Source organism: Capra hircus, chromosome 25, assembly GCF_001704415.2.
Source record: "Capra hircus breed San Clemente chromosome 25, ASM170441v1, whole genome shotgun sequence".
Lineage (NCBI taxonomy): Eukaryota > Metazoa > Chordata > Mammalia > Artiodactyla > Bovidae > Capra > Capra hircus.
In genome coordinates this window covers 2,287,421-2,302,028 of record NC_030832.1, presented here as the reverse complement: position 1 = coordinate 2,302,028, position 14,608 = coordinate 2,287,421, and the positions used below count along the sequence as shown (strand labels likewise).

Here is a 14,608-nt window from a genome sequence, read left to right as displayed (position 1 = left end):
TCCCTGGGTGGCAAATCCCATCAACTCTATTCAGCTCAAATTCTTCAGTTAAGGTAAAACTTCACCAGATTGCAAGAGGTGTAGACTGGGGGAGGCATAGCTCAGAACAGAGACTCAAGGACACTGGTTCTGGGACCACCCAAGCCCTAGGTCAAAGTTCAGAAGAGCAGATCTATCCTCAGTTGTGCAACCTCCATTCTGGACCCAGCCTAGGAGAATAAATTTGCTTCCACATTTCTGGGTGATTACATTTATAATCATGGGATGAGAAAAGGAAGCATTCAAGTAGCACTGATTATTGATACTGGATTAGTAACTAGCTTTTTAAAATGTTTGAAAGTGTTCAGTAATCTGAGATATTAAACGTCTGACTGATTTCCAAGAACCCCTTAAGTGCTTCGGAAGAAAAGTTGCTGGTTGGATTTGTACACACACACACCCCAACCCTGTTAAGAGATCAAGTAGATTATGTGCATAATTATTTGAAGTGTCTAAGGGAATTGAGTATCAGGCTTGTAAAGCATGCTAAATATTTAGGGAGAAGCTGATCTGACAAATTTATAATCTAACTGAGTATTAATCTAAGAATGTGAAAGTGAGTTTTACATCCAAATTATAAAATGAATCAATACAATGATATCTAGAAGCAAGTATAAAGGCTTAAGGAAAATTAAATTTTTAGTGGATCATTTTAGTAAGATAATTATCAATTAAAACACAAGTAATGTACTGGAGTGGATTGCCATTTCCTTCTCCAAGGGATCTTCCTGACCCAGGGATCGAACCCGGGTCTCCCGCATTGTAGCCAGACGCTTAACCGTCTGAGCCACCCGGGAAGCCCTAATGTATAATGGGGGCTTCCCATGTGGCCCAGTGGGTAAAGAATCCACCTGCAATGCAGGAGATGCAGGTTTGATCCCTGGGTTGGGAAGATCCCCGGGAGGAGGGCATGAAAACCCACTCCAGTATTCTTGCCTGGAGAATCCCATGGACAGAGGAGCCTGGCCGGCTGCAGTTCATAGGGTTGCAAAGAGTCAGACACGACTGACTCTACTGAGCATGAACACAGTATGTAATGCACGCGTCCCCTAACCTGGACATGGCTCCATGTCTACATTGTGACCACATGTTGTCCCTGAGAGCAGGCCCGAGTTTGTTCTGTGCTCATGTGGCTCCTATCTGGAGCACAGCCCCTGGCACACAGCTGTGTTGATGTTTGCTGAAGGAATGAATAAGGTGCTGGGCTGAGGCTGCAGGCCCAGGCGGTCCCCCAGCCCAGCTGGTGATCCCCCCCCGCACAGCACACAGAGGCAAACAGGGAAGCGCACTGCCTTTATTGAGACTTCCAGCCTGCAGGAGCCCCCAGGCCAGAGGCCACGCCGGAGGGTCCCAGGCTTGCAGGCGGAGGCCCTCAGGACAGGCAGTGGGTGTGCTCGGGTGCTCAGCATCTCCCAAGAAGTCAGCGGCCTGGGCAGAGACAGAGCAGGGCCCAGCTGAGCTCTGGCCCCTGCTCACCTCCTGGGGGACACGGGCCCTCTATCTGATCTCTGGGGACAGTCACCCACCAGGCACCCACAGGTGGCCTGAGAGCCACTATCTGTTCCTCCCACAGGTCGGGGTTGCCTCCAGTGCAGCCCGGAGGGGTGATGATGGTGGCATGGGTGGCTGGGGGAGGGCGGGGCACTGAGTTCCCTCTCACCTCCAAAGCCATTTCCCAGGGGGCCATTGCTGCCTCTTTTCACCTCAGGGCCTCCTAAGGCACAGAGACAAGCCAGGGCACCCAGGTCAGCAGAGGACTTCGGAGTCCTTCTGCCCACCCCTAGCTTTACCCAAGGCCCTGGAAAACCCCTACTCACCCAAAGGCCCAGGGCCCAGCTCTGGCCTCAGCTGCCCATAGGGCCCTGGGGAGAGATGGAGGTGAGGATACTGAGTCCCTCATGCCCACCTCTACGCCCTCTGCTGGGAGTGCCCCTCTCCCTCTCTGCAGGGCAGTCAGGTAGGCCCAGAGCCCAGTTCCCTGCAGCCACCCCACAACAGCTCTCTTCCCCACACCCCATTACCTGGTTGGCTCCCGACTTCTGGGTATGTGCCTCCGACCCCATATCTAGGCTTCAAGGCAGCCCCCCAGGCCCGGAGGAAGGGCCAGGGAAAGCCCCTCGGGCCCGCAGCCTGACCTGAAGGAGGAGAGCTGCGTGGGACCCCTGCCCACTGGAGCTGGGTGTCCAGGATGCGCCAGTCCTTCCCGGTTCTCAAAGCCCCCTGCCCGCCTGGCCTGGTCCCCACCGCCCTTGCTAGGGCCCCCTCTGCCCTCTCAGTGTGTCTTTACCATTTCCTCCAGGGCCTGGAGTGGCCACTTTGGGGGGCACGAGGGCGGCTTCCCCACACCCGTGAGAGAACCAGCCCTTTCCCCACCCCCTTGCACTCGGTCGCCTAGGTCCAACTCACCATTCAGAAAGCCATCGGCCCCTGGGAACCCTGGAGGACGAAAGACAAGGTCAGAAACACCATTAGCCCCCCGAGCCCAAAGCCCCCCACCCCACCCCCAGCCCCCCCAGGCACCTGGCTGTGGGCGGGCCTCAGGGAAGAACCCGGCTCCCAGACCACCATTGCCGTAGCCCAAACCTGCAGGAAAGCGGGGGAGGGGGGCTGGATGGGGAGGCGCAGGGGCCGCAGGGGGTGGGGGCAGGGTGACCTGCTCTAGGAGAGACAGGGAGGGGCAGACAGACAAGCTGACTCTGAGGCAATCTAGAGAGGGCCTCCCACAATCCTGCCCCTGCAGGCAGCTAAGGGGGACAGCCCAGCTTCAGGAAGCCATGCCTCCCCCCACGCCGGGCACCTCCCTCCCCACCTGCTCTGTCAGTCACTCTACTCTGACCTGAGACGGGACCCACCGCACAGCCTCTGGCTGTGGCCGTCCATGTGGCCCAGCGCTTAGTATGCGAGAGCCAGGCGAGTATGGACAGAGACAGACACACAGACAAGCCATGCTCGCCGTGAGGCGGTGTGACTCATGCCCAACATGGGGGCCCAGGGGGCTCACCAACTTTCTGGGGCCTGAGGCCACCACCAAAGCCTGGGGGAGAGGAGGCTGGGTCAGAGATAACCTCGGCTTCCTGGGCTGGTGGAGGCAGGGGAGGGCAAAGGGAGGGAGGGAAGGGGACGCTCAGAAGGGCCTCCTCACCCAGTCCTGCTCCTGGTCCGTAGCCATTCGGGGGCTGGTACCCTGTGAGGGGAATGGAGGTGAGTGGGGAGGACCCCAGCTTGCCCTCCTCCTTGGGGCCCGCATGTGGACCTTGGAGACTCTGAGGCAGAAGGGACTCTCCTCATCCCCAGGGAATGGAAATCAGAAGACATGAAGTAAGAAAGCAGCACGAGGGACCAAGGGTAGACTCAGAGAGGGACTTCCCAGCCTTAGATGCCTGAACACCTGAGGTGGCCAGGGAACAAGGGAGATGGAATGGCATAATCTGGCACAGAGAGGGAGCAGAGAGACACACACCTGCTTCCTGAGGTTTCGGGCCCCACTGGAGGGCTGGAGTAGGCACTAGAAGGAAGGCCAGGGGACAGGAGTGAGCCCATGGCGAGCGGGTGGGGAATGCCCCAGGAAGCCACGGGGGAAGGGCTGGGGCCTGGGGGTGCTGTCATACTGGCAGTCACATGGGGTCTCAAGGCCAGGGTTCAGGCTCTTCTCCACTGACTTGCTGGAGATCCGGCCTGGGGGCTTCTGAGTGGCCCAGCCAACCCCAGCCCCTCCTGGGACTAATTACCCACCACAGCCCCTCAGGCCCCCCGGTCAGCACTGACCTGGGAACTTGCCATCCTGCCCTGGGAGAGGTGGCTGGGATTTCAGGCCCCAGCCACCCCCTTTATCAGAAGGGATCCCTGGAGTGGGAGGCTTGGCAAGAACCCCACTACTGCAGGGACCTTGATGGGGAGGAAGGGAGAGGGCAGTGACCCCAGGCTGGCGCCGGCTCCAGGCTTGCCCTCCTGGCCTCCACCTGGTCAAGCCATGGCCTGCAGTGGCTTTTAGGGCAGAAAAGGTGCTGCCAGGGGGACAGTAGCCATGTCAGAAAAAGCCCATCTCCCACGGGTCACAGCCTGCTCTGGGGACAAGAGGACTCAGCCGCCTGCTGTGGTTCCTGCTGTTGCCCACCCCACCCCAGCATCCAGCAACATCCCCCCACTTCCCTCTGTTCCACCCCTGCCTCACCTGGCTGGGCCCCCAGCCCATTGCCGTTGCCATATGCTGGAGAGGAGAAAGGGATGTGAAGGGCAGTGGACGTGGGCGGGGGGGCGGGGTCTGAAAGGAGAGGCAGGAGGAGGTGCAGGACAGGGAGGGGAGGCTCACCTGGCTTCTGAGGTTTCAGACCTGCTCCAAGGCCTGCAAGGGGGATGGAGGGCACCTCAGGCCCAACCAGCCCTCCCAGCTGGAAGGAGCGCTTCCCCTAACCCCAGGCTCCCAGCAGACTCACCTGGGAGGGGCTGCAGCCCGTTCCCCAGTGGCGGCATGTATCCTGGGAGGAAGCGTGGGCATGAGGGCAGGGGCCCGGGAGACTCCAGAGGGGGCAGAGGAGAGATGGATGGACTCACCTGGCTTCAGAGGGCTCGCGCTCCCTCCCAGGTCTGGGGGGAGACCAGCAGAGGCTGAGTGACCGTGGACCCCACCCCGCCCCACCTCTTCCCCAGGACCCAGCTCTTCACCCAGTGGGGCCCCCTCCCCACCCCCCAGAACTCCAGGCCTGCCCCTGCCCCGCACCTGGCTGGGCCCCTTGGCCTGGGAAGGCTCCAGCTCCCAGTCCATTCCTGTAAACTGGAGAGACAGAGGCAGGGGTTACGAGGAAGAGCAAGGGTGGCAGGAGATGGTTTCTGGGGGTAGCGAGAAGGTGGGGGTCCAATCCTGACAGCAAGTCCAGGCTGCACCAGGAGACCCTGCAGTGTGACTCGAGTCTGCCGGGGTCGACCTGGAGATGACAGCGTCACGGGCTCAGTCCCACAAGACGGCTCCCCCCACCCCGCCCCACATTTCTGCCACCAGTTTCCTGTCCAAGTTGTCACCTGTGCTTCTGACCAGCCGGCTGTAGATCAGAGATTCCCACGACCCCATCCTTGGGGAGGGGTTTGATTAATCTGTTAGAGCAGCTCACAGAACTCAGGGAAACCTTTTACTCACCAGATAATCGATTTACTAGAAAAGCAGGGACTAGACATGTAAGCAGGCACTGATCTGCTCCCGCCCCCTCTGCGCACGCCACTCCCAACGCCGCCATGGGGTCATCTGCCCAGTGTTGTTATTTGCTCAGTCATAGCCAACTCTTTGCGACCCCATGGACTGTAGCCGCCAGGCTCCTCCGTCCAAGGGATTTCCCAGGCAAGAATACCGGAGTGGGTTGCCATTTCCTTCTCTAGGGAATCTTCTCCACCCAGGGCTCAAACCCATGTCTCCTGTGTCTCCTGCATTGGCAGGTGGGTTCTTTACCACTGCACCACCTGGGAAGCCCTATTTCCTCTTACAAATCACAGTATCACAGGGTAGGTAGAGAGAAAAGGAGGGTTTACCTGGCTTCTGAGGCTTCATGGCCTCAGCAACTCCTGGAGAAGAAGGAGGTGGGAGCAGGTGAGGGACCATGACCTGATCTGAGCCTCTCCCTCGCCATCTGCCCCCAGCATCCACTCTTGTACCTGGGCCATAGCCGACGGGAGCTGCAGGCCCTGTGGGGACCAGGGGGAGAGGCTGAGGTACACAGGAGGCCAGAAGCTGGGCCCCTCCTTCCTCCCAGTGTAGGGATCAGAGAACTTGGAGCCTCCTCTGCTACATGGCCACCCTCTCCAAGGAGCCCAGGAGGGGTGTCTCAGAGCAGGGTCTAGGCCCTTGCCCCCTCCTCTCTCCTTCTCGCCCAGCCTCCAGCTTCTCCCAGCCCCTCAGTTCTGAGCTGGGGGGCTGGTGGGGACCCCATCACCTGTCCTGACCCTCAGAGGCCTGGAGGGAGGCAGAGAGGATGCCCAGGCCGACCTCCACCCCAGAGCCCCCAAGTCTCACCTGGCTGGACGCCCAATCCGTTGCCGTTCCCAAATCCTGGGGGGAGGGGGGAGATGGAGGTGGGCATGTGAAAGGAGGCAGGGAAGCTCAGGGTTTTGGGTAGACAGGGAGAGGCGGCTAAGGCAGGCTCACCTGGCTTTTGGGGCTTCGTGCCGGCCGCCAGGCCTGGTGAGGAGCACACAGTGAGTGCGGGCCCCCAGGCCCCCACTGCCTCCCTGGGCAGGGCCCCCCTACCTGCTCCATAGCTGTTTTCAGCCGCAGGGCCTGTGCAGGGCGGAGGGCAGTGATAAGACTAGTCGTGAGGCTGGGGCCAGCACGGGGGCCCCTCGGTATTGCTCCCTCCTCTCCCCAGGGTCCTTGGAGCCCCTGGACACCCTCCACTTGTGAACAGGGGGAGAAGGCTGGAGGGACCAGGAGGGCCAGGACGACCTGCTCTCCTCTGACACCCGGGGTTTCCCACGCCCTTTAGGCCTGGGGAGGCAGGAGGGCTGATATGGGCTCCTCTAGGCCTCCCTGGACCCCCAGGCCCCAACACTCAGTTTCCCGTAGCCCCCACTTCTCGTGTCCCTCCTCACCCCCACCCCCTGAGGCCCTGGGCCCAGCTGTCCTCACCTGCCCTGGCTCCCAGTCCGTTTCCATTACCATATCCTGGGGAGGAAAGTGAAAGCGGGCGGGCAGTGTTTGAAGGTGAACCCCTTCAGAGCAGGAGAGAGACGAGGCGGGGGCGCCAGGGGGCCTCCTCCTCACCCAGCTTCCCCCTACTCAGAGCCCGCCCTCTGGGTCCCCTGCCCCGGGGAGGCCCACACCCAGCCCATGCCCAGATCTTAGAGCGAGGAGGCAGGGGGTGGGGGGCTCTGATTCCGGGGGTCCATGGAGAGAGACGAGGCCAGGGTAGGACTCCCCTGGCTTCTGGGGTTTCATGCTCCCCACGAAGCCTGAAGGAGACATGGGAGTGGGTAAGGGGCCCAGAGCCCCCATCCTGGGCACCCGAGGGCCCCTCTGCTCCTACCTGCTCCGTATCCCTGCAGTGTTGCTGGGCCTGTGGGGAGAGGAAGGGTGAGCGGGGCGGATTTGGGGTCCGGCTGAGGCAGAAGTCAAGCCAGAAGGCTGGAATCCTGGGGGTTTCCTCCCAGCACCCCTCAATCACTCCCCAGCCCTCATGAGGCCTGGAAAGGAGGCGGGAAAGGACATGGGCATGTGGAAGTCTCCAGACGCCACCACCCTCACCTGGCTGAGCTCCCAGTCCATTCCCGTCCCCAAATCCTGGGGGGACAGATGGAGGTGGAGGTAAGGGGGGAATGGGCCGCAAACTCTGATGGGGGACAGAGACACAGCCGGGGCTGGGGCTCACCTGGCTTCTGAGTTTGCACACTCTCTCCAAAGCCTGGAGGAAAATGGGGAGTAGGTGACGGACCACCCCAGAGCTCCAGCACCCCAACACCGGCTTCTCCCAACCCTCTGGTACCTGCTCCGTAGCCATTCTGAGCCGGGGGGCCTATGGGGGAGGGAGGGGTGAGAAAGGAGTTTGGGGCCCTGGCTAAGATGGGGGGAAAGTATCAGTCGCTCAGTCGTGTTGGACTCTTTAGACCCCGTAGACTGTAGCCCACCAGGCTCCTCTGTCCATGGGGTTCTCCAGGCGAGAGTCCTAGAGTGGGTTGCCATTCCCTTCTCCAGGGGATCTTCCCAACCCAGGGATTGAACAAGGTCTCATGCATTGCAGGCAGATTCTTTATCATCTGAACCACCAGGCAAGCCCCAGTGGCCCCCTCCAGAGCCCAGGCAAAACCAGGGTCCCAGAGGCTCTCCCCCAGCCCCTCTCATTCCTTCATCAATCCTGCCCCTCAAAGGCCTTGGGGAGTATGGGAGAGGAGGCCCAGATGTGGACCCCCCATCCCACCCCAGCTAGGCGGGTCCTAGTCCTGGAGTCCTGGCCTGGAGGCCAGGCTCCACAGGATCCCCCCACCCCCACCCACCAGGCAGGAAGGGGCCCTGACACCCCCTCATCAACCACACACTCTGCTCTCAGCACGGGCTCTTGCCACCATGGCCCGTGGCCACTTCCAGAGCCTGTTCCCTCTCTGGTCCTCTCTCTGGGATGCCCCAGCTCGAGATTCCTCAGTGGGGCACGGTCTGCCCTTCCTCCCAAGAATGTGCCCCCCACCACCTGGCTACCAAATGAGTATTTGCTGTGGGACCCCAGACGGGACGGCAGGTCTCACCTGGCTTCTGAGGTTTCAGCCCTCCTGCTCTAAGGCCTGGGGACGAGGAGACTGGACAGTGAGTCCACCCAGATCCTGTCTTCCCTCAGAGCCGGAGCAGCCCCCTCCCCTTCATCCGCCACCCCCTGGGTGAGCCCTGCGGCCCTAGAGCTCTGGGCCTCACCTGGCTGGGCTCCATTCCTGGTCCCGAATCCTGGGGAGACAGCGAGAGGCCCAAGACTGAAGTGGGGCTTAAAAGGAGCACAGATACAGAGAGGACAGACAGACAGACAGTCCGACAGAGAGCCCAACAGGGCAGAGCAGGACTCACCTGGCTTTTGGGGTTTCCCAATCCCTCTGAAGCCTGAGGAGAGACCGGTGGGTGAGGGACCCTGGAGTGCCCCCTCCGGACCTCCCCCCTCCACTTCCCCTGGTCCCCTCTCTACCTGGTCCAAAGCCATCTGGAGCTGCGAGACCTGGGTGGGGAGGGAACATAGGAAATCCAGACAATGCTGACATGGGGGTGAGCCCCAGCCTCCCGCTGCGGCCTCCCCTGGACCCCTGCCCTCCCCCCAGTTCTTCTATCCAGCCTGGGTAGGTTCACAAAAGGGGTGGGGAGGTCACCTTGGGGACCTGTGCCAGGAAAAGGGCTGGGGAGACAGCAGCAGCTGAGACAGGAACCCCAGATCCAGCCTTCCTCCTCATTCTGGCCCCGAAGACTCCTGGGGTCTTATCCACACTGATCCCACTCTGATTGCTGCGCCCTCACCCCACCCCCCTGCAATGCCAGCAGCCTCCTCCCCAAGCTCTCCTACTCCAGGTAGACCAGCTCTTTCACCCCCAGCTTAAAACCACAAAGGTGAGTCCCCCAGCTAGGTTCAGGTCCCCCCTGGCCTCCGGCCCTCTGGCTTTCTGCCCTTGGTGGGTTCTCCCCCAAGTCCTGACCTCAGTCCGCACGGGCACCCAGGGGTCCCGGCTTGGGCACTCGGCCCAGCGGGCTTGCAGCCCCAAGGCTGACCCGTGTGGGGTCTGCAGTGTGCAGTCAAGGCCGGGCTCAGATGGGCACTCGGGAAAGGTGGTGGAAGGAGGGAACCCCTAAGGGGCCCCTGTTAGGAGTCCAGAGTGGGGCACGGCGGTGACCCCTCCCTCCTCCAGCAGCCTGGGCCCTAGCCTCCCTCCCTGGGTGGGCCCCCAGGCCTCGCCCATACCCTCTGTGAGCCGTGGATGGGGCACCGGGGAGGACTTGGGGTGGGGACAAGGGCAGGGAGGGGCAGGGGCAAGTCTCTGTCTCACCTGGTTTCTGAGGTGTCACGCCCCCTCCCAAGCCTCGTGCCTGCGGACCCCTCCCAGCCCCTACTCCCCCATAAACCAGTTTTCTGCCCTCCTCAGCCCCTCCTCTCCCTCCTCCCCAGCACCCCAGTTTGGCCTGGAGCCCTCACCTGGCTGGGCTCCAGCTCCGGGGAAGGCCCCAGCTCCCAGCCCATTCCCAGAGCTGAGTTCTGGGGAGACGGAGCAGGAGGGAATAAGGGGGAGGGTCAACGGGGGGAGAGGGCAGGGAGCTAGGGACAGGGTGGGGCTCACCTGGCTTCTGAGGTTTCACGGCCCCTCCAATTCCTGAGAAAGAGACTGAGATGCGGTGGAGCTCCAGTGAACCCCAGCCCAAGCCCCCCATCATCCCCAATCCTGTCCCTGATGGCTCTGAGCCATGGGGCCTGTGGGGAGAGGGAGGTGGGGTCTGGGCTGCCGGGGGTGGGCCCACACCTCCGGGGGTGTCCTCACCCCATGAGCGGGGCACCCCCTCCACAGTTCTCAGAGAGTTATGCCCAGAGAGGGACTGGGGAGCCTGGACACCCCCCAGGACCCCAGCCCCAGCCAGAGGAGTGGCAGCAGCGGCTGGATGAAGGGAGCGCAGGCCTCTCCCAGACCTCACCCCAGCCCCGGGGAGAGACAGAGAGGCCGACGCTGACCCAGCCGGCCCTTCTCCTAAGAGCGGGCTGAGTCCCTGAGCACCCCCTTGCCTGCCCCTCCCTGCAGCCCTGCCCCCCTATACTCACCTGCTCCCGGAAAAGCCCCAGCGCCGATACCATTTCGAGCCCCGAATCCTGCGGACAGGAGATGAGGCCGTTAGTCACGGCTGGGCAGGTCGCGGCGCACAGAGGGGCCGGGATGGGTGGCGGTAGCGCCGAGATGGGTGCGGGGCTCACCGGGCCGCGGAGGCTCCACGCCCCGCCCCGCCAGGCTGCATCTTCGTCCCCCTGCACGACACCACTCTCTCCCCGACGGGTTCCTCGATTCCAGCTCCGCGCACTCCCTCCCCCATCCCTGGACCCCAAGGTGGTGCCCCAGGCGCCCCTACCTGGCTGGGCTCCCAGCCCCGGGAAGGCACCAGCTCCCAGCGTGTTTCCGTACCCTGGAGACAGAGAGGAAGGGTGGAGGGGGCCGGGGCCGGGGCGGGAAGACAGAGAGGTGATCTGAGGGCCATCACACGGTCAGGGAACGGGGCTCACCTGGCTGCTGGAGTTTCGCGCCCCCTCCAAAGCCTGGGGAGTGAGGTAGTGGTTGAGGGAACCCAGGGACCCAGCCTCTTCCTGGGACTCCATGAAGGAGAGGTAAGGGGGGGCTTTGGGGTCCCAGCTGAAGGAGGGGCGATTCCGTGTTCTCTGTTCCCCAAACTAGACCACAGGATCCTTTATGGACCAGCTCTGCCCTGAGGGAGCCGGGGAGAAGCCCCTCCCGGGGGTGACCCGCTGTACCCTTCACACCCCTCTCTGCTACCCATACCTGTCCTTGCCCCACCTCACCTGGCTGGGCAGCAGCACCTGGGAGGGTCTAGACTCCCAGCCCGTTCCCGTTCCTAAACCCTGGAGAGACACCTGGGGAGACAGGGCAGGCGGGGTCAGGGAGAGTGAGGGTAAGGGGCACAGAGCCGGAGGGACAGGTAGGGTGAGGCTCACCCGGCTTCTGGGGCTTCGCGCCCCCTCCAATGCCTGAGAAGGAGACAGGGGTCAAGGGAGGGTCTCGGGACACCCCGTGTCCAGGCTGCCCCGAGACTCCTGGCCCCACCTCTACCTGCTCCGTAGCCATTCTGAGCTGGAGGGCCTGTCGGGAGAGTAAACCATGAACTGGGTAGGTTCAGGGAGAGGAAGCCACGAATTGGCTAGGTTTAGGGTGGGGGGCGCAGCGCCTTGGACCCCACCAGAAACAGCAAACCTGACAGACAGCTCGCTATCTGGCCCCCACCCCTAGAATCATCCATCCTGCCCTCCCTTCTGAGGCCTGGGAGCCCAGTCCCCCACCCCGCCCTCCACTCACCTGGCTGGGCTCCCAGCCCACGCCCATTCCCGAACCCTGGGGGAAGAGAGCGAGCTGAGGGGTGTGAGAGAAAGATGGGGAGGCAGAGAGAGAGCTGGGGCCGGGCTGGGCCCACTTGGCTTCTGCCCACCCCTCAGCCATTCCCAGCCTGATGACTCAGCTCCAGTCATCCCTTCCAAGGAAGGGGGAAGGCGTGAGGGTGTGGGTTGAGGGGCTCCCGGGAGCCCAGGCCCCTTCCTCCCTTCCTCCGCTCAGCGCCCCTGGAGCTGGCTTCTGCGGCAACCAGGGAACAAGCAGGGAGAGGGAAGAGCTGTACCCCCAGGCGGGTACTGGGTGACGTGACACCAAGATGGCCTTGGTGGACTCCTGATGGACTCCTGGGGGGCGCGGGGCAGGACGTGGTGAGAAGGAGGAAAGGACAAGGAAGACACTGCAGGAAGGGTGGCAGGTGGGTTTCTGGGGGGAGCAGCAGCACGGGGGTCCCCGAGTGTTTCTGAGATGGCTGCCTCCCCCAGACCCAAATCCCGTTTCCCATGCCTCACCTGCTCCTAGACCACTGGGGGGACCGTAGCCTATGGGGGAAACGGGAAGGTGAGCGGGGGTGGGGCAGGAGGGGCCAGGAGCTAGGGTGCCCACTGGAAGGACAGAGGGACCCCCCTGCCCGCCCCTCCACCAGCTGTACCTGATCGATAGCCATTGGAGCCTCCTAAGCCTGCGGGGTGAGGAAGAGGGGGGACTTAGGGGGCAGCAAGGAGCTGAGTCTGCATGCTCCCTGCAAAGCGAGAGGGTGCGCCCTCCCCCCACCCCACACCCACCGGGCCTCAGGCTCCCCAGGGGTCACCGCAGGGTGAGCAGACTGGCGGCAGGGGGAGCGGAAGGGTCCCCGGCGAGGAGGGAGGGGTCTGGGCCAGACCCCTGAGGGTGGATCCCCAGGATCCGCTTCCAGGGGTGGCTGCACCCCTCGCCTCTGTCCTTACTTGAGCAGCCGCTGGAATCCCATCCTCCTTGTCCCCCCAGTCCCCCAGGCTGGCTCTCCTGCAGTTCAGCTGTGTCAGCTCTCAGGAGGGAGCCCTCTCCCAGCTGTAGGAGCCCCAGGTCCCCGCCCAGCTCACCCGTCTCCTCCCTCCTCTTCCCACCTCCGGGCCTTTGCCTCACGTCACTGCTGGTGGCAGGCAAGGTCCTTTCCCTTTCCCCGTTGCAACCTGCCCCTCCCAGGCCCTTCCTCCTCTGGCTTCTTTTCCTCACGCTGAGTTGAGGTTCTGCCCCCTCTCAATCCCCCTCCAAGGGTGCGGGGTGTCTGTGTTCCTCACACTTGAGCTGACATGAACAAGGCCACATGCCTCGTGTTCTCTGGGGCCCCCAGATCTGGATCCCAGAGAGCCCCCAGACCCCTGAGAGAGAAAGACCAGACCCTCTTCCTTGAGCCCAGAGCCTGGAGGGTCCACTTACCTTTTCCCAGGCCCAGAGATGATGGAGGGAGCCCTAGGGGAGCAAGCCGGGTGCCAACTCAGGGCAGGGACCCCAGGGACAGAGAATGGACACGTCCCAGGCATCCATCCCCCAGCCTCCCCAAACCCTGCCCTGTCCCAGACTTCACAGGCCCTCACCTCCCTCTCTGGGGCCCGGTGCTCCCCCAACACCCCCAGACTGGCCGGCAGCCCCACCGCTGGTGCTCACCGCCTTGCAGGCTTTCAGAGGTCAGGCCGAGCAGGAGAAGGGCTGTGGGGAAGGCCCAAGCACTCATGATGCCGGCAGAGTGGGAGGGTACCACCCTGTGGGCCTTTAAACACCCCTGCTGGGTGGGGGCCAGGGTCTCTGCTGGGCTGGCAGACCCCAGGGGGCCAGCCCCTACCTCCCACTGCTGCAGGAGATCAGCCCCAGCCTCCTCGCTGCCCCACTCCTCATCCATCACGGGTGCTGACAGACGGGACAGGCCCCCACCTAGCCCCTCCAAGGCTCCTCCACCCCTGTCAGGGGCTGGGGCCCTGGCGTCAGGCCTGCAGGCTCAGCTGCTCCCCCGCCAGTTGGCGAGGGGCAGGTGGGCACCCCAGGCCCAGCCCAAACACAGCTGGGGGTGAGAGGGGAGCCAAGCCCAGAAACGTGAGTGTGGCTGGCAGGGGATCCTCTGAATGAGTTAGTGTGTTACAGGAAGGAGGCAGTGTTACAGGAGCAAGTGGCCCAGGAACAGCGTAGCACGTCAGGACCTCATCACTATCGCACAAGCGGACGTGTGCGTGACGAGTCCACTCCTAATCCTGGGGACGGCAGCGACCACACCAGGAGACGCTGGCCCTCTGCCCCCAGCTGAGCCCGGGTCGGCATGCGTGGGCCAGAGCCTCCCTTCCACGAGGGATGGTGACACACAGGGATGGCTGACACGCACTCAGCCCAGTTCACACTGTCTCGAAGGCTTGGCGGGGGCCCATCCGCTGCACAAGACACCCTCCACCCCGGCTTCACCTCCCTCTCCTGCTCTGCTCCACCAGCACTGACTCTAATTTAGGGACAGAATCGGGGAGGGGAGCTGCTTAAGCTGCAGTGGGGGGCAGAGGTGCAAGCAGGTTGTCTCGTGGTGGATGAGCCTGGAGCTGGGGCCCGGGGATGGGGCTTGTGGAGAGCTGAGTCCTGGAGGCCAGGATTGGCAGGCCTGAGACATGCCAGGCATGAGGGGTCTAGACCCCAGCTCCCCCTCCTCCCGTGGGCCCCCACTGGGCTGGAGGGGGACAGTGGTGACTCAGGGTCCCTGGACCCTAGTCCTGAAGCCTCCACTCTCTGCTGGCCCGCCCCCTGCCCAGCCAGCCACCCCTGGCATCTCAAGCTGAGGAGTCCAGAGTCCAGCCGGCTACACTAGGCAGCCTGGCAGGGTGGGGCATGGAGCGGGGCTACAGTGAGGAGTGGGCCACGGTGGGGGGCGCTTCTCCCAGGTCCTCCTCACTGGTGGTGCTCCCAGCACTGCCCGCTCCGCCTCCCCCACACAGCCTGCACCCTTGCTGCTCACTCCGCCCACACACGAGGGCCGGCACCCCTGGGGCACGTGCACATGAGTGCACACCTGATGAGA

The 14,608-nt window shown here is 62.9% G+C and overlaps 2 protein-coding genes across 2 annotated transcripts; both read right to left on the bottom strand.

Annotated features, from left to right (window-relative positions):
* LOC102176755 (collagen alpha-1(III) chain) lies at positions 1,320-10,835 on the bottom strand. Its single transcript, XM_018039853.1, has 29 exons — positions 10,743-10,835; positions 10,592-10,645; positions 10,290-10,337; positions 9,675-9,734; positions 9,181-9,330; positions 8,567-8,711; positions 8,420-8,449; positions 7,503-7,532; positions 7,389-7,421; positions 7,265-7,300; positions 7,047-7,076; positions 6,170-6,301; positions 6,038-6,073; positions 5,680-5,709; positions 5,557-5,589; positions 4,757-4,810; positions 4,591-4,623; positions 4,473-4,514; positions 4,349-4,381; positions 4,211-4,246; positions 3,500-3,544; positions 3,182-3,223; positions 3,041-3,073; positions 2,560-2,622; positions 2,446-2,475; positions 2,061-2,174; positions 1,857-1,901; positions 1,700-1,753; positions 1,320-1,467 (listed from the first exon to the last, which is right to left on the bottom strand). The coding sequence occupies exons 1-29, from the start codon at positions 10,833-10,835 to the stop codon at positions 1,460-1,462; spliced, it is 1,572 nt and encodes a 523-aa protein (XP_017895342.1). The 3' UTR covers positions 1,320-1,459.
* LOC108633926 (elastin-like) lies at positions 10,591-13,480 on the bottom strand. Its single transcript, XM_018041085.1, has 9 exons — positions 13,225-13,480; positions 12,997-13,029; positions 12,230-12,259; positions 12,090-12,119; positions 11,548-11,583; positions 11,305-11,334; positions 11,190-11,222; positions 11,037-11,108; positions 10,591-10,645 (listed from the first exon to the last, which is right to left on the bottom strand). Exons 1-8 carry the CDS (start codon positions 13,454-13,456, stop codon positions 11,065-11,067), a joined length of 468 nt encoding a protein of 155 aa, XP_017896574.1. The 5' UTR covers positions 13,457-13,480; the 3' UTR covers positions 10,591-10,645; positions 11,037-11,064.

Bases quoted from the DNA above. Each gene is read 5' to 3' on its own strand.
- LOC102176755 (XM_018039853.1), bottom strand. From the start codon at position 10,835: ATGGAGTCCCAGGAAGAGGCTGGGTCCCTGGGTTCCCTCAACCACTAC. The intron at 10,338-10,591 runs GTAGGGGCGCCT...TCCTGTCCGCAG, and splicing joins GGGGCTGGGAGCCCAGCCAG to GATTCGGGGCTCGAAATGGT. The intron at 3,224-3,499 runs GTGTGTGTCTCT...TTCCCCTCACAG, and splicing joins CCCGAAACCTCAGGAAGCAG to GGTACCAGCCCCCGAATGGC.
- LOC108633926 (XM_018041085.1), bottom strand. From the start codon at position 13,456: ATGGATGAGGAGTGGGGCAGCGAGGAGGCTGGGGCTGATCTCCTGCAG. The intron at 13,030-13,224 runs GTGAGCACCAGC...TTGCTCCCCTAG, and splicing joins CTCTGAAAGCCTGCAAGGCG to GGCTCCCTCCATCATCTCTG. The intron at 11,335-11,547 runs GTGAGTGGAGGG...CTCTCCCGACAG, and splicing joins TGGGCTGGGAGCCCAGCCAG to GCCCTCCAGCTCAGAATGGC.